This window comes from Pelobates fuscus, chromosome 8, assembly GCF_036172605.1.
Source record: "Pelobates fuscus isolate aPelFus1 chromosome 8, aPelFus1.pri, whole genome shotgun sequence".
NCBI classification, from domain to species: Eukaryota; Metazoa; Chordata; class Amphibia; order Anura; family Pelobatidae; genus Pelobates; species Pelobates fuscus.
In genome coordinates, this window is record NC_086324.1 from 22,671,900 (window position 1) to 22,692,941 (window position 21,042).

A 21,042-nucleotide genomic window follows, 5' to 3' on the forward strand; every position below is an offset into this window, starting at 1 on the left:
TCTGTTACATGCAATAAATATATATATATATATTTTTTTTTTCTCTGGATACATAATGCATAATTCTAGGGGGTAAAAGTAAAAATAAAATGTGTTATACGTTGCTAAAATCAGATTCTATAAATCTATTCTCATAGTGTGAGATTTTACATCAGATACAATACATGATTTGAATTATAAAAAGATAAAATGTCTAAAAAAAAAACCCAGATGTATAAAATAACATGAGTCAGCCAGTTAGAAGCAAATACTTTTAAGGAAAACAGCAGGTTTAACATCCTAAAATATGCATGCAAGGGCGTGGCTTGGAGCTCGAGCTGCACGGTAGCATGTCGGAGTAGCTCCCACCGAACGAGAGATACAGAGCGATAAATAACCAGACTTTTGAGCATACCAGCAGCCAGAACAAACAGCAATTACTGTGAGAATGTCACAGAGGCAGAAAACCAAATCTGTTAAGGCGGAAAAAGTGTCCTTCTTCCTCCCCAAGGCGACGAACCCTAAAACACGGGGAAGCCTCGCTCACTATCGCCCTTGGCCTCCCCAGTGTCCATTGCTGAAAAACAGCCCTTAACAGTACTGACCACGAGGGCTATGATGGCTGAACTCTCAGACACCATTCAAATGAGCTTCAAATCGCAAATGCAAACCCTGACAGCGGAGCTCTGGAAGGACATCAAGGACATCGGAAACCGCACTGCGCACTTAGAAACCAAAATGGATGAATTCTCAGTTGCACACAATAGTCTGGCTGACAAATTACAAGAACTAGATGACATTATAGAGGCGCACAGAATGAAACTGGCAGACATGGAGCACAGATCCAGGAGGAATAATCTCCGGTTCAGGGTATACCTGAATCGGTTACAAATGCCGACTTGGATAACTTCCTCCAGGGCTTATTCATACAGTTAGCCCCAGAACTGTATCCAGACCAGTTGCTCAGAGACAGAGCACACTGCCTCAGGAGACCTAAACATCGGCCTCCCTCCTCAACAAGGGATACCATAGCAAGGATACACTTTTTCCACACTAAAGAACGCATTCTTCGGGCAAGCAGAAACAAAGATATGCTGGAAAAGTACCGTAACATCAAGATTTGATCTGACTTATTTGCGGAGACTTCTCAGTTTCGTAAGTCCTTAATGCCAATTACTACAGTTAGTGTGCCACCAGGACTCTCTGCACTCCATCACTACCCCGACACAGGACCAGCAACAGCTCCAAAACTAGGGTATTCCACTAGCTGAACCTACAAGCTCCAACCCAGCAAAGATCCCCAGACTGGCCCAGGACTGGTCTACTCGTTGATGTGGCCTACTGTCCACAGTGAATCGGTGCATGTTAGGCAGCAAAACACACTAGTGCACCGTACAAGGTTTACTTGTTATATTTATTGTTAGTTAACATGTTTATTCTCTGATATTGATAATCATGCAATGCACTGTTGGTCAGGTTTAGCTAAGTTTTCAGCTACACCATCCCAAAGGTTTTTCCCTAATGTTATGCGAGCCAACACTTCGGCTAGATACGGCCCATTAGACATGCGGTTGAACACTAGAGGACCCGGAACAAAGATACCCCTGCTGGACTAGTACATAAAATTTAAGTTATGACCATAATTATTTAGTTATAAAATATTTTACCAGGATGGATACATTGAGATTTCTCTTTGTTCTGTTACTACACACCACTGGTTAATTGAATAGTTTAAAATTCATCAACACGCTCTTGTATGCTATCGACAGTGAGAAATATTCTACAATGGAGTGTCTCGTGGTCACCGCCCCTAGCAGCTGTGCTCGACCCCCCCATCGGCACACCCAGGCTCAATCTCTATGAGCCATTTAGGGACGAATACCCTTGTTTTCCCCTCATCTTCCCATGGTCACCACCCTGGAGTTAGTTGCTGTGGTCCAGTCTTCCTTTCTCCCTTCCCTATGGGTCTCAATTTCATGCATAGATGAGTACATACCCTAAGTTACCTAGTCTCCCCATCCTACCGTGTGATAAGCGTCATGTCGTGTCTTAAATTTTTTACTGAAGGTGAGCACAGGCCAGCGTTTCAACCTGTAACTGTACTGTAATGAGAATTATGTCCTATAACATCAAGAGGCTTAATTCCACTGCTAAACGCAGGCTTCTACTGCAAGACCTCAAGAAACACTCCATAGCCATTGCATGCATCCAAGAAACACATTTTAAAAAGCCTAAAATGCCAACCATCTTTACCAAAACATTCCCTATGCAATAGCATGTCTTATCAGATTCCAAAATGAAAGGGGTCTCCATCTTCAGCTTTATTCAATCCCCCTCTCGAGACACTACAGCCACTCTGATGGGCAGGAGGGAAAAAAGCCCACACCAAGTCCCTGTACAACCTCCACGATAGCTGGAGAATACTACACCCCACAGACCAGGATTACTCTTTTTACTCCAGAGTTCACAATACCTACACCTGCATTGACACGTTCTATATAGACAACACAACATTACATAACTGACAAACTGTAAAATTGGAGATATAACATGGTCTGATCATGGCCCAGTGTTTCTTGACTTATATGACACGTTCATATTTCAGGGAAAAGGCACCTGGAGACTGTATGAATCCCTCCTCCAGTATAAATCGTTTGTAGAGCAAATGAGGAAAGACCTCCAAGAGTATTTTCTCACTAATACCCCTGGGGACATATCAGATTTGACGGTGTGGTCTATCCACAAAGCGGTGATGAGGGGAAGGTTAATTAGATGATCAGCATTCATAAAACATCACCACCAATGCAGTTTACTGGAATGCCACAAACAGATAGCGTTGGTCACAGCCCAAAATAAACAAATGCACACATCAGACCCAGACTCAAAACTTGACATACTGTACAAGGACCTCACTGCCCTTAATGCTCAAAAAACTAAATATTTCCTACACAGATTGCATGCAACCACGTATCACAACAGTGGAAAGGCATGAGTGAGGGGGTCACAGTCCCTGAGGCCAACTCCATTCAAAGCTATCTAAACAAGGTAGACCTCCCTAAAATAATCCAGGATCATGCCAATGCCTTGCTTCAACTAATCACACTCCAAAAAGCTCTTAAAGTAATCCATAGCCTCCTCGTCAAATTGGAAAAAAGTATATACATTCAACACTGACAATATTAAAATGATTATAGTAGGGCACATTTCCACAGGTTCACAAATCAAATATATATTATAAAATAGAAAAATGGTAAATCTAATTGAATTATGTTTATTCTAAGATGCTTATAAAAGTTTTTTACAATTATTTCCTGATACAGTGTGCTCAGTAGAAATTAACAATGGCAATAAACACGTTCTAAAAATACTATACACTATAAGTGAGAAGATAAAACAGCATCAGCAGAAAATATGCTGTTATTGGTGGTTAAAACCCTTAAATGATATTTATTATGTCTACTAGTAAAATGTTTCACTTTTTGCTTCATTAAGTATTACAGATCAGTTTTGTTCATGCAGGTGCTATATCTCAATGGTAATTCTTCATGTGCGGGATATCGTTAACAGTGATGCCAGTTTAGGTCATTTTTCAAGAAAAGTGCCATTCTGTGGCAAATTGCTACTACACAGTGAAAGCTATTGATTTCTACAGAAAGTGATCCACATTTAGATATTTGCAGAATAGCATGTGCTAGACCTAGATTGGTAAATCATTGGGGACAGAAATAACTTTTAAACTCTAGATTCTGAGGACGATGCTAAGGTCCATTCAATGACCTAATTTAAAACATACAGCGGGGTGAAACCACATTAGAGAGAATACTTTTCTGGTTATCAGTGATACATTCTGGTAGATGCTAAATAATTTTTTGTAAGCCATGCTCAGATATGAAAAATATGTTTATAATCAACATGTTATAGATGAAGAGCATATTAAGTAATCCTAAATGTATTTGTATTGTTGAAATAAGCATAACTGCCATAGGGCATTTTGGGGTCCCTTACACAGTTTAAAGTCTGAGTTTGCCCTCAGGGACAGCTCAAAGTTCCCCTACTGGGCCGGCTGCCATCTCGCAGGCACTTGGAGCTGTTGTAGAAAATTTAGTATTGGCTTATAAGATCTTTGATTTTCCATCTCCATGCATATATTTGCAGTATGGGGGCTGGGTGTATTGTCTGTAGCCCCCATGATGGTAACAATGGAAATAACTATAACAATATAAAATAAGCATGTAGCATTGTGTTGCCCAAATACTCATTAGTGACAGACATCAAACATAGGTTAACTATTTCACTACCAAGCTTTACTTTGATAACAAGAACTTAACTCTTCCAATCCATCATTGTAACTCTCTTCAGACGTTATTGGCTCATATATGTTGACTAAGTTCTGCTGGAATTTTTTAGCACAAATTATGTGTTTTTAATTTTTGTGTTCCTTCATTGATGTGCCTACCGTGTTGAACCTGTGAATTCTCTACTATTGCTACTGACTTTGGGGGGAATGGTCTCCCACCAGAGTGTATCAGGCTAGGCATTAGATCACTGCTTCATTTCCAGAGAGTGCCACACCACATTACAATTTGCAAAATATGATCATTTACTAATTTAAAACATTATATGTTATATAAAACTGTATCTCTGGAAAATTATGTCAGGTAACATAAGACAATTCTATAAAATAAGTTTTAGCATAGATTATTTCACAGTAGAGGAAAAGTTTTAAAGAAATCTTACCCAGCAATGGGATCAACTGCAATAGCCTTTGGGTTATGAAGATCAAGATCTACCAATGTAACGCATACTGTCCCATTTTTATTGCATGTAAATATTCTGTCATTGCCATGATCCACAAAGTAAAAATTTCCTGTTAGCCAATCCACTGCCATTTGCTGAACATCTGTAAAAATACAACAAGATAATACATAATTTGCAAATCACTCTCTATTTAGCTAGAAACTGATTTACTAGGAAAAATAAAGAGATTTTTGTCTTGCTTTAAAGTACTTCATTGAGTTAACGTATGGTACACAAATACATTGATCAGTCACAGCAATAAAACTACTGACAGGTTGAGTGAATAACATTGAGTATATTGTTTAATGGCACATGTCAAGGGGTGGGACATATTAGGCAGCAAGTGAACAGTCAGTTCTTGAAATTCATGTGTTGGAAGCAGGAAAAAAGGACACATGAAAAGATCTGAGTGACTCTGACAAGGACCAAATAGTGATGGCAAGATAACTGGGTCAAACAGCTCCAAAATGGCAAGTCTAGTTAGAGGGGCATGGTATGCAGTGATTAGTACCTACCAAAAGTGGTGCACGAAAGGATGACCAGTACACCTGCACCAGGGTCAAGGGTGACCAAAGCTCATAGATCCATTTGTGGAGCAAAAGCTAGCCCATCTGGTCCGATCACACAGAAGAGCTACTGTAGCTTAAATTGCTGAAAAACTTAAATGCTGGTCAAGAAAGAAAGGTGTCAGAAAACACAAGACACCACATTTTGCTGTGTATATTGCTGCATATCCACAAACAGGTCTTAGTTCCCCCTGTCCACCGATGAAAGCGCCTTCAATTGGGATGTGAGCATCCAAACTGGACCATGGAGCAATAGAAGAAGGTTGCCTGGTCTGATGAATCACATTTTCATTTAGATTAGGTGGATGGCCATTTACCTGGGGAACATATGGCAGCAAGATGCACTAAAAGCAGACAGGACGGTGGAGGCAGTGTTATGCTCTGTGAAGTGTTCTACTGGGAAACCATGGGTCCTGGCATTTTTATGTGGACGCAGCTTTGACACATACCACCTATCTAGAGATTGTTTCAGATCACAAGGATTTAGAGGATCTGTTGCCAGATACCACAGGACACATTCAGAGGTCCATGCCTCAATGCATCAGAGCAGTCTAGGTAGCATGATGGGGACCTACATGATTAGGCATATGGTTTTATTGTTGTGACTGAGCAGTGCAGATAGAAAGAAACACAAATACAAACAGAAAGACTACTAAATAGTAATAGACAATACATTGTTAAGCTTACACACTCCAGTAATGACACACACACACATAGCAGAGTGTTTATGGAGGTAGGAAAGTAATTGTTTCATATCTGATACCATCAGTTTGAATCAAAGATGTATCACCTACTAGGGTGTGTTAATGTAATAATGTATTACTACTCACTACATTAAGACAGTATTTTCACAAAATACTGTTCCAATTAGAGTAAACCTCACTGGCATAGGACCTCCAAAAAATAGAGAAAGAAATTAGTATAAACTTATCTTTGATCCAGAAATAAGGCCAAGTTCTACCAGCAACATATATATATATATATATATATATATATATAAAAACACTCGCCTGATTTTCGCATACAGCTAGCAATTTTTAGTAATTATTTTCACATATATTAAGGTTTGTTTTCAAAATGTTTTACACATGTAGATTTTTTTCTTTTCCAGTTCTCATGCAATACATAAACACAAACAGAGTGAGCCATTACATTCCTAATTTCTGTGTAAGTGAATTTCTTGCCTGTTGCCAAATGATTATAAAATTATAATAGCGTCCCTCTCGCCTGCCATCTGAACCAAACAATAAAAAAGGAGATTTATAGCTATACACAGCGATTACAATCTTTTCTTAACTGCATATTCTAAATGTGTCTCATAAATCTGCTCTGATTATAAATCAAAACAGTTTTTTTCCCTTGAAAGACAGGAGGTCCTTCCAGTGTTGATCTTAATGTAGAAAGAAAAAATATCCCTTTATTAACAAAAACATCAAGCACAGAGAATTATGTGAATTGCGCTGTTCAGGATAACACTACATGACCACTTAATCTTGCAATGCTTTGCTGATTCTAATTGCTCTTCCTTGGGCAAATGACACCATTTCCTTTTAACCCTTTTATCATGATACAAACTCATCCAATTTGTAATGATTTTTGTTATGATACTTTAATTTTGTTTAGACAATGTGATATGATAAAATGTCTCAAAATATGCATTATTAATAACATTTCTAGCCTTTTCAGTAACACAGAGGTCTTATTAGTAAAGGTAGCAGAAAATGTCTTAATTATCATCCAAAAGTTAAAAATAACAGTTTTCTCTTCATTGAACATTTCTCATGAAAATATATCTTTATATCATCTCTTCTGGTTGCATGCTTGAATATGTATGCATGGGTGCATGTATATGGCATATACCAGACTGTGCATGTTGTTTGGAGTACAAAGTACACCTCTATTAATACAGAGGCATCATACCTATGTTGCACGATAATTTTTAAAGAGAAAAAGTAAAACAAACAATATCAAAACATGCAAAACCTAATGAAAAGCAATGTATTTCTTCCCCACTACTTCACAAAGAGTTAAGTCAGGCTTCCCCAAACTATGATTCTATGAATGAAATCGGCTGAGAATCATGGGAGTTGTAGTTCAGCAACATCTGGAGGGCCAGAGTTTAGTGACGCCTGAGTTAAGTAGTCAGGAAAGTGTAAAAAACAACATATATTGTCTTACATACAGTTTTCCGATTGTATCAACTAAGATTGTATCAACTAAAAATCAACTAATAGCTTGGCATTGAAACTTTTGTTCTTTGTTAGACTACAAAGTGTTTTCTCTACGGGATATGATTTAAATTAGGAAGAAACACTTGACACATTTCTGTAGGGAATATTGTTATTCTTAAAGACATATCTAAAAGTAACTATTACTTACAATAGTACTTTTTTTTTAAATTGTACATATATAATTATATGCTAATATCTCAATATCACAACTTTCTCTCTAATTTGCAACAAACAATCTGAGCAATTCTCTAAAATGAGTCAAAGTCTAACTCAATGTGATCTTATCTTTGTCAACTACCTTAGCGGGAAATATAACAATTGACAAAATAGCAATAAAAGGAATAAATTTACCATACCACCAACAATGGAAAGTGGTCACTATCAGGATGAATGGTGTAGATGCCAAACAAAGGCAGGATACCAAAACAAAATTAAAATAAAGAGTTGGAAGGAGAAGAGAGGATGTAGATTTATGTAAACATTAATGTATCTGTTTTTGTTTGATGAAAACAAACGTAATTTTCTATTCAGGGGGCTATTCTTTTTATATGGTAAAATTCAGGACTGAAGTTTCACCTACAAATGTTGCTGTACAGTGGTTAAAATAAATTCTCTTAAATATTGGGCTATAAACTGCCTCTTAGGCAGATATAAGTTAATTCTATGTACTGCATGCAATATAACATACACCTCAAAGCTTTTTTACGAGATGTGCTATATTACAACAATTAAAATGTGATAGATTCACTTTGCAGCATTATTGCACCAATAGTTACACACACACACTTAAAACACAATGGCATGCTAGGGAATTGTTCTATTTTGCGTAATCGCTACTTAAAAAATTACCTCTAAAAATGATAGTTATTAACGATATCTTCTAATTTACTCTTGAAAATGCATTTTACTAAGCTATAAATTAAGCTTATTGGATATATCATAAGCAACTGGCTAATTTTATTTAAATAAAAAGCAATAACAGGCAATGCAAATTGCCTTTTTCATTGTAATCTTAAATAATGTGATTAAAAAGTAATTTATAAAAGATAAGTAATTAGTATATTGGCAGGTTTTAGATGTTTTACATTCTGAGCAATATGACAGTTATCAGCCAATTTTATATAATACATACTATGTTTTATGCAGAAGGTGGCAGTGTAGAAAATATTTAAATAGATACACATTTTCTCAATATAAAAAAAATATGCTAAACTGTAATATCAAAGGAATTCTAAATTACTGACTAATGCTATGACAAGGGATAGAAATATATCGGGGATAAAATTGTATTCAAACAAAAAAAAATACATACATAACATACACACAAATATGTAAATGTATTGGCTGCATTTTCCTTTAAAGGGACACTCCAGGCACCAAAACAACTTTTACGCATTTGATAGGTTGTGGTCTCATTAATATGGAGTATTTTTTTACATGCTCAAAGCTTTATAGTTTTTGCATAAAATAAAAAAAAATGTGCAACATGCTGCACCGTAAGCCACACCCCATCACTCTTATCAAATGAATGTACACAGCTTAGACACTGTCAGTACTGAATGATCCGAACTACAAAACAACCTGCACCAGAAGAAGAGGACACCCAGGAAGGCATATAGTAAGTATATCACTAACTATTTGCAGTTTCTCTGACTGTCTGCAGCCAGGTTGTGAATTAAAAAAAGTTGCTCACTCATTGCTGTTGGGGCTCAGACTGTGTGCACACATTTGATAAAGAAGTATTTCTGGCACATGGGGTATGACTAAGAAGGCAGGCTAATGAACCAGCGTTCTGCTAAACATTTATTTATTTTGAGCAAAAACTATAAAGATTTGAGCATGCAGGTACTATTAATTTACATGATGACATATTTTTTAATTAGAAGAGAGGATTCTAAATATTATTCCAGCATACAATTATAATTATTTACATTAGCTTTAGACAGCTTTAAGAGGATTTTTATCAGTATTTTTCTGAAAGGCATTTTTGTTGATTTTGGAAATATATAGAGCCCTCGGTTTGTTTTTGGGGTTTGCTCACAGAGCCATATTTTCTCTTGCACTCTGATTTGAATTGTGTCTAAGAACATCTCTGCTATATGCAACAGGGGAATATTTATCAGAGTTTATTTCTGCTATGGCTACAGTTATGAAACAATGATATAAATGTCTGAGTCCCAGGTTGATAAAGAGCCAGAGACATAGATATTTTCTGGTTGATAAATTTGGCCAGTTTGTTACCTGTGCACAAAAAAATTACAGCTTCCCAAAGTGGCGGAGAAGCATGGGCAAGGACCTCTGGCAGCATATGTGCTTTGAATGTGCTAGTGAGTTAATAGGTTTCATATTTTTTTGGAGAGAAAAGGATGTTGCACAAGGCACAGATAGAAACATTTTGTTTTGCAAATCTTGGTACCGCATGGTTAATTGTAGTTGTAACATCCACACTATTAGATTATTAACTCATCCGTACAAGTGTCTTGTTTTAACTAAATGCTTATTTATCTGCATGTATTCTGCTTCAATAAAATCTATTTTTTTCTTCACTCCGGCATAATAGTATATATAGAACAGTGTAGAAGGTTAATTAATTATATCTGAGAAAAAAACATCTTAAGGTAACATGTCAGGATGCTGACAGGCACCAAGTCAGACCTCAATCAAGCAAGTGCATTTGATAATTTGCCTTGACAAAAGGTTCTAGGCAACTACATCGATATGCACAATTCTAACTTATCATCAGTTGAGGAACTGTCATGATAGATGTATGGAGCAAGATGTCAAGCAGATGTTCAGTGACATACAGATGGACTGTTTGGCTTATAGACAATGACAGATGAAACCTTCCCTTCAAGCATTATTTTCTTTTTTTTTCCCAACTTATCTCTGATTTGTTACATAAGTTTATAGATGTCCTATTGTGGTTTTAAAGAAAACAAAAGATTCATCTTATCGTGTCATGTTAAACAGCTTGCCTAGTTAATACATAGAAGCATGTTTTATGACAGCATAAAGAAATTGTGGAAGCTCCTATAAACACGGATGATGTTTGCCTGTTTATTTAACAGTTATTGTGTTCTTATCCAGTATTTTCTACACATGTTTCAGTTAATTCCATGTGTTATATTTTTCAGGTGATGCTCAGTTTTTCTTTAAATATATATTGTAGCAATTGAAGTCACAATACACTTCAGACCTGGCAAAGTCAGGGAACATATTGCATAGGACTGGAAACCAGAAACATTGTTCTCTCTATGCTGTCTGACAGGTGCAAAGAGCAGAGCTTACTATAATTGACAGGGAGCAAAGATTGAGGTGCTCAGTTCAGGAAGAAGCTAAATACAGCAATGTGGATTTTTACATTTAATTTTATTTTTCAGAACTCACAAAAAAAGCATTTGTTAAGTATAATCTTAAAAATCACAGGATGTAATGGTTCCCTAATAAACAAACATCTGTTTTAATGATACTTTTTACAAGTTTTTTTTTTTTTTTAATATAGTTTCACTTTGACCTATATATAAGCCTTTTATCACAATGTATTACTCAATACATTTTGACATATTTTAAAAGCTAGCTCACTTTAGATCATGATGAAGATTGTATTATTACATTACACAGTAGCTCTGAAAATATTCCCATTGTACACTGATATGAAGGTGAAAATAATTGCACTGAAGCATATTAACATAGTGAGAACATAATTCTTGATTTTATTTAAACTCTTAATATTCTTTTTGGATCTAGAGTTAAATTTTAGAAATAAGCAATATATTTTATTGAAACAAATAATTGTCACAAGGCTAGAAGACCCATATGAGGTGGCACCTCACACCCTCTAGACCAGTTTTCCCCAACCCATTCCTCGTGGACCACCAACAGTCCAGGATTTATGTATTTCCCTGTTTTATTCTAGTGGAGATCATGACATAATCTGGACTGTTGGTGGTACATGAGGACTGGGTTGGGGAACATTGTTCTTGACTCTACCCAAAAAAATATATCCAAACTGATAAATGCAGGACAGACTACAGTTAAGCTAGAACTTACAATCATCAGTGGCCATGCCCACAAGTCTGACTATTTAGAAACAAGTGCCCTCTTGGATTTGTCTGTCTTTAAATTAGTCAATAACTCTGTACCTTTAATGCTTTTACTTTGTTGACCTATTGATGGACTTTAACAATCTGAAAATATACTAAATTCCGAGGTTGCTCTGGTAACCAGACGAATATTGCCTAGAAATGGAATGAACCATCACTACCATTTAATATGTCTAGCATCATTACATGTTGGTTGAAGTAAGAGCCATGGAGCCACTCAACATGCGCAACTTCATGATTCTCCGTAACTACTATAATGTGTTACTACAGCAACACATTGTCACCGTGGCTTGAGAATGCTTTTCTTTCTTTTCTTTTCTTTTTATTGTAATAGACTTAAAGGACCACTCTAGTGCCAGGAAAGCATACTCGTTTTCCTGGCACTAGAGTGCCCTGAGGGTGCCCCCACCCTCAGGGACCCCCTCCCGCCCGGCTCTGGAAAGGGGAAAAGGGTTAAAACTTCCCTTTTTCCAGTGCTGGGCGGGGAGCTCTCCTCCTCCTCTCCGCCTCCGTTCCTCCCCGTCGGCTGAATGCGCACGCGCGGCAAGAGCTGCGCGCGCATTCAGCCGGTCGCATAGGAAAGCATCCATAATGCTTTCCTATGGACGCTTGCGTGCTCTCACTGTGATTTTCACAGTGAGAATCACGCAAGCGCCTCTAGCGGCTGTCAGTGAGACAGCCACTAGAGGAAAAAGGGGAAGGCTTAACTAATTGATAAACATAGCAGTTTCTCTGAAACTGCTATGTTTATAAAAAAATTAGTTAACCCTAGCTGGACCTGGCACCCATACCACGTCATTAAGCTGAAGTGGTCTGGGTGCCTAGAGTGGTCCTTTAATCAGCTACATTGTACTGGTTACAGAGCCTTATGGCATTTGTGTTTATGAGGTAATAAAATGATATACACAACTAACAGCAAAACTACCACCATTGCAGCTATTGAATGTGAGAAGTTCTGATGGTACTATAATCCTGAATTAAACTGGGAGATCAGAAAAAAATAAGTAAATGTTCTTTGTAAACAATGAGAGATTAGGTACTAGACTGTAGGGACAGGGAAAGAACATTTTTGAGAGAAATGTAATGACGAAATATAGATGAGAGAAGGGGAAAAAGGGAAGAAAGAAGGAAAGCAACTATAAAGAAGAAAAAAATAGGTGAAAAGTTGATTATATAGCCAAAAAGAGTAAATAAATGAAAGTGAGGTAGAGATAGCAAAACAAATAGACGAATGACTAGAGAGAAATGGGAAAATGTATTAAATAATATCCAAAATAAATAAATGTCACCCCAGAGCATTTATATAAAGGATTTTGGCTTTATTCACTCTATGGTTTCATCTAAACTATTTTATATGTGCATATATGTTTTTCTTGGTTTGAGTGTTAAGGACACTGTAGGCACTGTAACTGCTTCATCTCATTAACGTGGCTATAATGTCTGGTGAACCCTGGCAATATTCTTCAATTCTAATGATGAATAATTAGCCTGAGCAGCAATGGGCAGCTGTGGTTGGTTGAAAGTGACAATTGACCATGTGTAGCCTGTTACATCATCCATTGCTGGTGTAAATTGGTTTGGCTGAAAAGAAGTGTGTAATTTCTGCCTTAGCCATATCTCCGATGAAGGCCAAGCTCTATGTGGCCAGGAACCCTCACCCAGTGATGATTGAACACTGAATAAAGGAACAGGGCCAGAGGACTCAAGGCAATTTAACTAATTCAATTAAGTGTAATGGGCATAGTGCCTACAGTGTCCCATTAACATATACACTATTTGAATATTTTTATTTTTGTGAAATGGTAAAATTCATTAGAAATGTTACCACTACCAATACCTTAATATTTTTGTAATTCTTTTCAGAAAATATGTACTTTAAAAAAATGGACTTTAAGATGAATATTTCACACAGATCAGTAAAAAAAAACATTCATATGTATCTAAACTTTTTAATTACTCACTGTGAAGGTACTGAGAGAGATGCATTATGCGCTCATCTGTAAATGTCCACATTTTTGTAATTTTGGAGCATTTCAGCTGATATGAAGGCTTTTTGGATTCAATCCAGCAGACTGAATTATCTTCGTAAATAAAATCCAATGTAGAAATTCCAATTGCATTCAGAGAGCTCCTGTTGGGTGATTTGCCCCCATTAATATCCGACACTTCAATTGTTTCTGAGTTTGCAATCAAAAGAACCGGAGGTCTGTCAGCAGGCTCTAGGATTAAATATAAAGCAATCATAAGTGTTTGGTTCAGTGCAAAGTAAATCTGCATATTATGTTATTCAAGTGTTCAAGATTATTTTTATATTGCTACCTTTGGCACACATACAGACCTATATAACAATGCAGATTAAAACATTTTAATATTAAAGGACGAGCCCTTGTTCAGCTGGCTCATAAGAGAACCTGTTATAGTCACAATCAGGAACTGGTCATTTCTGATAATTGCTGAGCATTATAATTGTTGGAAAGAATCGTATAGTCAAAACCCGACAATAAACTATAAAGCATTAGATTATGTTTACCATTGCAGAATGCATTTCAGTTCTAAAAATCCATGCAACTGAACACTTGTAGCAGGGTAATGCCATAGTCCTTTGTTTTTGTGAAGCAGAATCCTTTCCTAAAAATAAATATTTTAGCAATGTTTTGTTGGTCACTTGGCCAAGTGTAAAGGACAGCCAAGCCATCGTCAACAATGCACAACATGTATCTTTACCATTTAGACTCTTCTAGCAGGTAAGCATGAACCATAAACATATGTGCCATACGCACCCTAACTGATAATCAATACATGTCTTCCTTCATTTATCTTTTTAAATCTAGAGTAGTCCCAAGCTATGTAGCATTATTACACGCAAAAAACATAGCAATGAGTATTTTTACAACTAACATTCTTTATAAAATTGGATTTTGGGTACAATCTTGAGGTCATTGAGAAGGGGTCCAATCATAGGTTCCGTAGGACCTCTTGTTCACCATATATAAGTAGACAGCACAAGCAACATCTAGTAATATATGGAGTTTTGATTATGTCACTGAAAACATTTAATATAGTATGTTAAGATAATAGCACAACTATAAATTATTATTTTGGTTAAGTAACACTGGCCATGATCAAGACACTTTCATTGGTCATAATCTGAAGGTAGGCTACAAATGTTGTACATGCATTTTGTTACTGTTGTACACCATAATTAGTTTCCAATGCCAAACGTTATATTTTATTCCATTTGGATCGAATGGCTTACATTCTGTTACCCACTTAAACACTTGGTGATAGAACTGAATGTACCTCATGTCTACCATAAAACCTACTGCAAAAAATATGTTAAATACAAAAGAAGGTAGTGTAGCTTTCTTTTGATTTTTTTCGTTATGTTGCAGAATTGTCTGACATAAAAATGATATGCAAATCCAATACAGGGCTCTTCCTCAGTCACAGTCCCTGCCACAAGAATCAGATGGGTCATACATCAAGTTTCATGTACTCCTGCAAAGGTTATTTAGACCATTTTGTTCTGCGTTTGTAACTGAAACAAATCAGTAAGATACAAGTGACCTAGAGCTTTTGATATATTTGCCACAGATGTTTTGCATAAGGCAAGTAACACAAATGTCACTACTTAAATAGCTGTTATGAGACTACTTTCAGTTTGATGAAATAGTTTTGCAGACATTACAAATTTATAAATCATTGCCAGTGTTCTCTATGATAATACCCGAGCAGTGATTTCCATCATTCCTGCATGATAGCTACAAGAATCAAGCACCTTATGACTTTCAAATAGGATTTATGGGATGGAATTCACTTGGGTGATAAATGCTTGAGTGTTTGTGTAATGTAAAATGAGAGCAAACCTGGAAATATTGCAAATCTCAAAAGTAAAAAAAACAAACAAAAAGCAAAACTTCCAGTCAGTTCAGGATGGGAAACATCCTGTCTACTTCAGTAACACCTGAGTTCATATACTGGAGAGTATCCAAAAGGAACCTCTTTAAACACTGAAAGAGAACCTCTATGGCTGCATATATAAGGGGTTTAACAGGGAGATTTAGCAAAGCAAAATGGGTGTTAATTACATAAATGCTCATATACACTACATTGCTTTCCATGATTATCCCCTTTATATTTAGTACTTTATGCCTAAAAAGGCTTTTGTTTTGCTTTGATATATTGTTCTCAATGCGTTACCATCAAGGTTGGAGGTAAGACTCTAAGAATGCATTAGTGGCAGCCTGCATTGTTCTTTGTTATATAGTTGTCTGTATTTTCTGTATGGGATCACAGTATTACTGATTATATTGTGCTACATTTTCAAATTCACATGCCTTAAAATGATTAATAGATTTCGCACAAATAGCCAAAAGCATAGTATTTTACAATTTGTGTTTATATTTTCATTTCCCACTTAAAATCTGTAATAAAACGCATATATAACTGCATTTTTGCCCTTGAACGAGCATTTATGTGACCCTGTTAGAAGAATTCCTGTTTTTGTATTCTTTATCAGCCCAAGTGATCTAAACTATGAAAAATATATGGCAAAACAACATTCTGTAAATTTCGCTATTAAAATATATGTTATACTTAATCCATTTTTAACACAATACTGAAAGAGTAAATATTTTCTTTATCTATAAATTCATCCCAGAAATTCAATTGGTATGGTCATTTTGGAAGATTTGGACACTTTGATGTTGTAAGAAGGGGTTATGTAGGAAAGGCATTTCTAGGGCAAAGCTCTGACCTATAAGTCTCACTATAACCCCTAGAGTAACATCACTGCAAAAAGAGGACATTTATGATAGCATTTAGTGCTGTTTGTCCTCAACTGAGCATGCCTTAAATAATAATACTCTATATAGACATAATACATGCTATCCATGCTATTACTTGGTCTTAATGCTGAGGGTCCCTACTAAATCATGAGACACATATGGTCCCAGGACTGTCAGTTCTGTATTGTGAAGGATTAATAAAAGATAACATTTGCCATATATTAAGTTCTCTGACCAAATCCGATACGTGTAGGTATTGTTTTGTAATTGTGCCAAAATACTCTCTCTGACCAAATAGATATTGATAGCGTGACAACACTTGTTATCTTCCCCATATATCCCCCTAGTTCTCCAACAGCTTTGTCCCACCATTGTGGCTCCTATCTGCTGCTGTAGTTATGGTTTTTACATTTATATACTACTGAAAGTTCTGTAACAATGATCACAAAACAGTTATCATAAAAAAATAAATTAAAAAAAATAGTAAACTAGAAAATGCCTAAAAGACTTTGCCAGTAATTAAGGGTTTTAACGTAGCAGTCAATATTTATTCAATGGACACATTATATTGCCGTCATTCTTAATTCCTCTTCTTCTTTAGTTTGAGAATATCCATCAATCCAGTGTAAGTACAAATAACACTATTAACAATACTGAATGAATGGTGTGAAATGTTGCATCGTTATTAACATACTAATTTTAGCGATAGATTGAAGAATACAATAAAACACAAGTGAGGATAAGATTCAATTTCTTGATGCTTCTTTGGTAACTAATCAGATTTATACAGAGTGCATTTGACCCAGGAAACCTTGTTCTTTTCTCTCTGTTTTCTTTTATTAAAGCAAGGCTTTTATCTAGCATTTAATATACACAATTGCCTAACAAGTGGTATGTGTCACATTTTATGAATTTAAACTGTATATTTGGACAACAGTGGGAACATAAATCCAGGACACATAACAAAAATAGTACAGTAATACCTGTGCACGGCATTTCTTTTCCCCAATACATGTTGATGTAATTTTATATAGCATGATATTCTTTACTTTTTGTCTTACAAGTCTCCTTCCTATGAATTTATATTATTTTTTTCTTTGAAGCTCTTTAAAGGTATTCTCCCACTCATATATTTTCATCATTCATCCCAACATTATCTGTAGCTCTCCTCTCTTAACCTAAAGTTTAGAGGTTTGGTAGATGATTGCTGGTTTTCTAGGTGGAAATCTTGTTCGCAATGAAGATGGCTTAGTATTTACCACTTCTCAATGGATACAAGTTTAGTTTTTCTTTGTCCTACAGAAATTCTCTCATATAATTATCTTTCCACTACACCATATCATTATACTCTCATGATATGCTAAACTAAACAAATCTTGTTCTAATTCCCAGAATCAATCTTATTTCATTCCTTGTATATATTTTTTATTCTTACATATTGTTTATAAAGTATCAACAAAAGAAAAATTTGTATTGTGGATTTTAATTACAGAGTAAAAGCATGTGTTTGTTATCTGACAAGTTTCCTCTGTTCCATTTCTGAGATCTAAGCCATTTACTTAAAACTAAGAATTAAAGCTAATTACAGGACAGCAACATTTAAGGCTTTCACAATCCTCGTAGGAGCCAAATACATTTACAGGAGTGTCGCATTCACCCACAGGCGATTCATATTGCTTATGCAAATGAACATTATTGTAGCATCCAAATCAATATTTTCAATATAGAGTAACACTGTAAATGCTGGTGAGTGAATGAGAGTTCTTATAGATACAGTTTGACGCTTACAAACATGGTGGAATTAATTTCCTCTTTCTATTAGAAAATAGTCTAGTTTCTTCAAGGGTTAAAGGAATGCACTAAATGTAGTAGACTTTTCAGATGAATGGCATATGCATATTTTTTATGGAGTCATTATATAACCTCTTCTGCTTTACTGCTTCTAGTACTATCTGCCTTGTTTTACTTCACTGGCCCTTTAACCTATATCTACCTTCCCTTATTAATTTTACTGTCCTTTTCACACATATTCTTACGTTTCTCTCCAATTTCATTCATATTCACATTCCTGCTGAATTCATTTTACTCTCATTCATTTACAACTTTTCACCAATTAATATTTTGGGTCATATAATGGGTCATTAAATCCATCATCCTACACTTTCTACTTACGCTCATGTTATACAGATGTTGGGTTCACCCTCATCTAAATAACGTTGACATTGAGCACAATATTTTGCTGCTCCAATTAATGGATGGGAATCAAAGAATCAAAAGCACAAATTAACAAAAAGTATTTAAGCATAAAGGAAGTAATTTACCATTGACCAGTTATACCGATGACACTTATAATACTCTTAACTTTCTATGCAAGTGGCATAGTTTAAAATGTAATTTCTTCTCCTTCCAATATATTATACTTTATGGGGAATGTAAAACACACACACACACAAAACAAAACAAAACAAAAAAACAGTAAATTTTCAACTTTATATACTCTCCTAAGAGATATTCTATAAATAAATATTCATCTTCCATTTTAATGTATATCTTCTTAATGCAGACAAATTAATAGAACTAAATGGAGACAAAGAAGAGGGAAGATTTATATTCTGCTGGTATTTTGGGAATCTACATTCTCACAAGCACTAGCAGTTTCCATACAGATAACTAGCAGTAATATAAATAACCAATTTTATTTCCATTTTTATTTTAGTGTAGTATTTAGTATATATAATGATAATTGTGTTTCTGACTAACTACGATCCTCATGTTTTAAATAAATTCAATGCATATTTTTCTTTCATAAAAAAGGGATTTTATTATTAGATTGCATATTGTGCACTGAAGAATATGTTTATCATTGAAATTCAAAATAACCAAGAAAAATGTGTGCAGCTCTTTTAAAGCTCATTAAGGGAAAAACGAAAAAAAAAAAAGGAAAAAGTTTGTTTTCTTTCTCCATTAACTCTCTATTAAGACTGTGACTGTATCATCAAATTCATTACTTTTTAACAAATGTTTGTTCTTGTGGATAATATATTCATGCAATTATACTGTATATAAAAATGTTCATTAAAAGGAAGTGTTTCATAATTGCCTTTTACCTTATCTTAAAGTATTTTGAATTTCTATCAGTAATACATGGCAAGAAATGAAATTCTTCACATATTCCAATCACACGCTGTTCTAAACTTTTTCCTGCTGAAGACATATTTACTTAGCAAAATGATTTAGTAATTTTTGAGATAAAGTTTGGGATCCATGGTGAAGTTTTACTTAACCATACGCTAAACAGAATAAAATGTAATAAGAGATACAAAGTTACTTTATATTTGCTGTAAAGGAATAAATGTATTTTGATATTTAGAAAAAAAAATGAGCACAGTGTAGTGTCTATTGCTCTGTAGTACTTTTGAAGAATTAACTAATTTGGAAATCTAAGCAGAAATAATATTAAAATATAGATGTAACTAGTAGATTAACGTCAGTGATTTAAAGTGCTCAAGGGTCCTGGAGTCTATATGTGCAGTGTTTCACTAGAGAATGCTGCACATAACCCTGTCATTAAGGCGTCAGCCACAGAATGCTGTCCTCAGATGGAGAATACAGCTGTAGATCTACAAAATGAAAAAGACAACAATAGCGTAATAAAGTTTAAAATGCAATTTAGTGCACCTTAAAAGATTGCACTTACAGCGTGGAGACATAATTTAACGCCTTAGTGCCTTCCCTTTGAATTATTGGGGGGCTAATCCAGAGCTCATTCACTCCTGGCAGCATAAACCACTCCAGTATAGAAAACAGGACTCCGCCCCCTTCCTTCCTCCATTGCTACCCATCCTCTCCTCCCTGACATTCCCCATCCAGCCAGGTAGCGTGACATCACACAGCTAGAGACAGTGACATCACCAGAGGAGGCTCAGGTTACTGGAAGAATTTGGCCTCAAATGGAATGCAGGTAAAAAGTTAGCAGAAATAGAGATATTTTTGTTTTGAGTAGAAACTTAAAGGAGTTTAGTCTCTTAACTTGTCAATAGCTGACCTCATTATGCAGAATGAAATCACTCAGCATAAAAATGATACCCTATAAACATATAACAAAATATATATATATATATATATATATATATATATATATATATATATATACCCACAACTAAGTACACACATATAAAAGAAAAATAAAGCTCTGTGAACCTGCTAGGAAAAGAAAAAGCACAAAAAAGGAAAAAAAAACTAAAATAGTGTAACACAGTTCTAAATTAGTGTTCACTAAGTTGTGGGTATATATAATTTTTTATTACTCATTATGCAGAAGAGTATCTAAATCACTCCTAAAGCTCAAAGGCTGTATTTTACATTCAAAGTTGGATGGATATGAGAGGACAATGGGATAGTTTTAATTGTGCATCATTACATCTGAAAACAGAGGGCTGGGCATTGAGTGCCAGGACAATCTGAAATAATTTGCAAAAAATTGTGGAATGACACCACATGTCTTGTACCACAACCACCTAACCCTCATAAACTGTAGTGTTTATGGTATTTAGAGTGCCTCATTAATCCATAATTCTTG

At 35.4% G+C, this 21,042-nt stretch overlaps 1 protein-coding gene across 1 annotated transcript in view; it reads right to left on the bottom strand.

Moving 5' to 3' along the window:
* The window catches only part of LRP1B (LDL receptor related protein 1B), a 1,140,323-nt gene that overhangs the window by 630,882 nt on the left and 488,399 nt on the right, over positions 1-21,042 (bottom strand). The window contains exons 6-7 of the mRNA XM_063429375.1: positions 13,638-13,895; positions 4,717-4,879 (exon numbers count right to left, since the gene is read on the bottom strand). Coding sequence (XP_063285445.1) covers positions 4,717-4,879; positions 13,638-13,895 — 421 coding nt within the window. The remainder of the gene's footprint in view (positions 1-4,716; positions 4,880-13,637; positions 13,896-21,042) is intronic.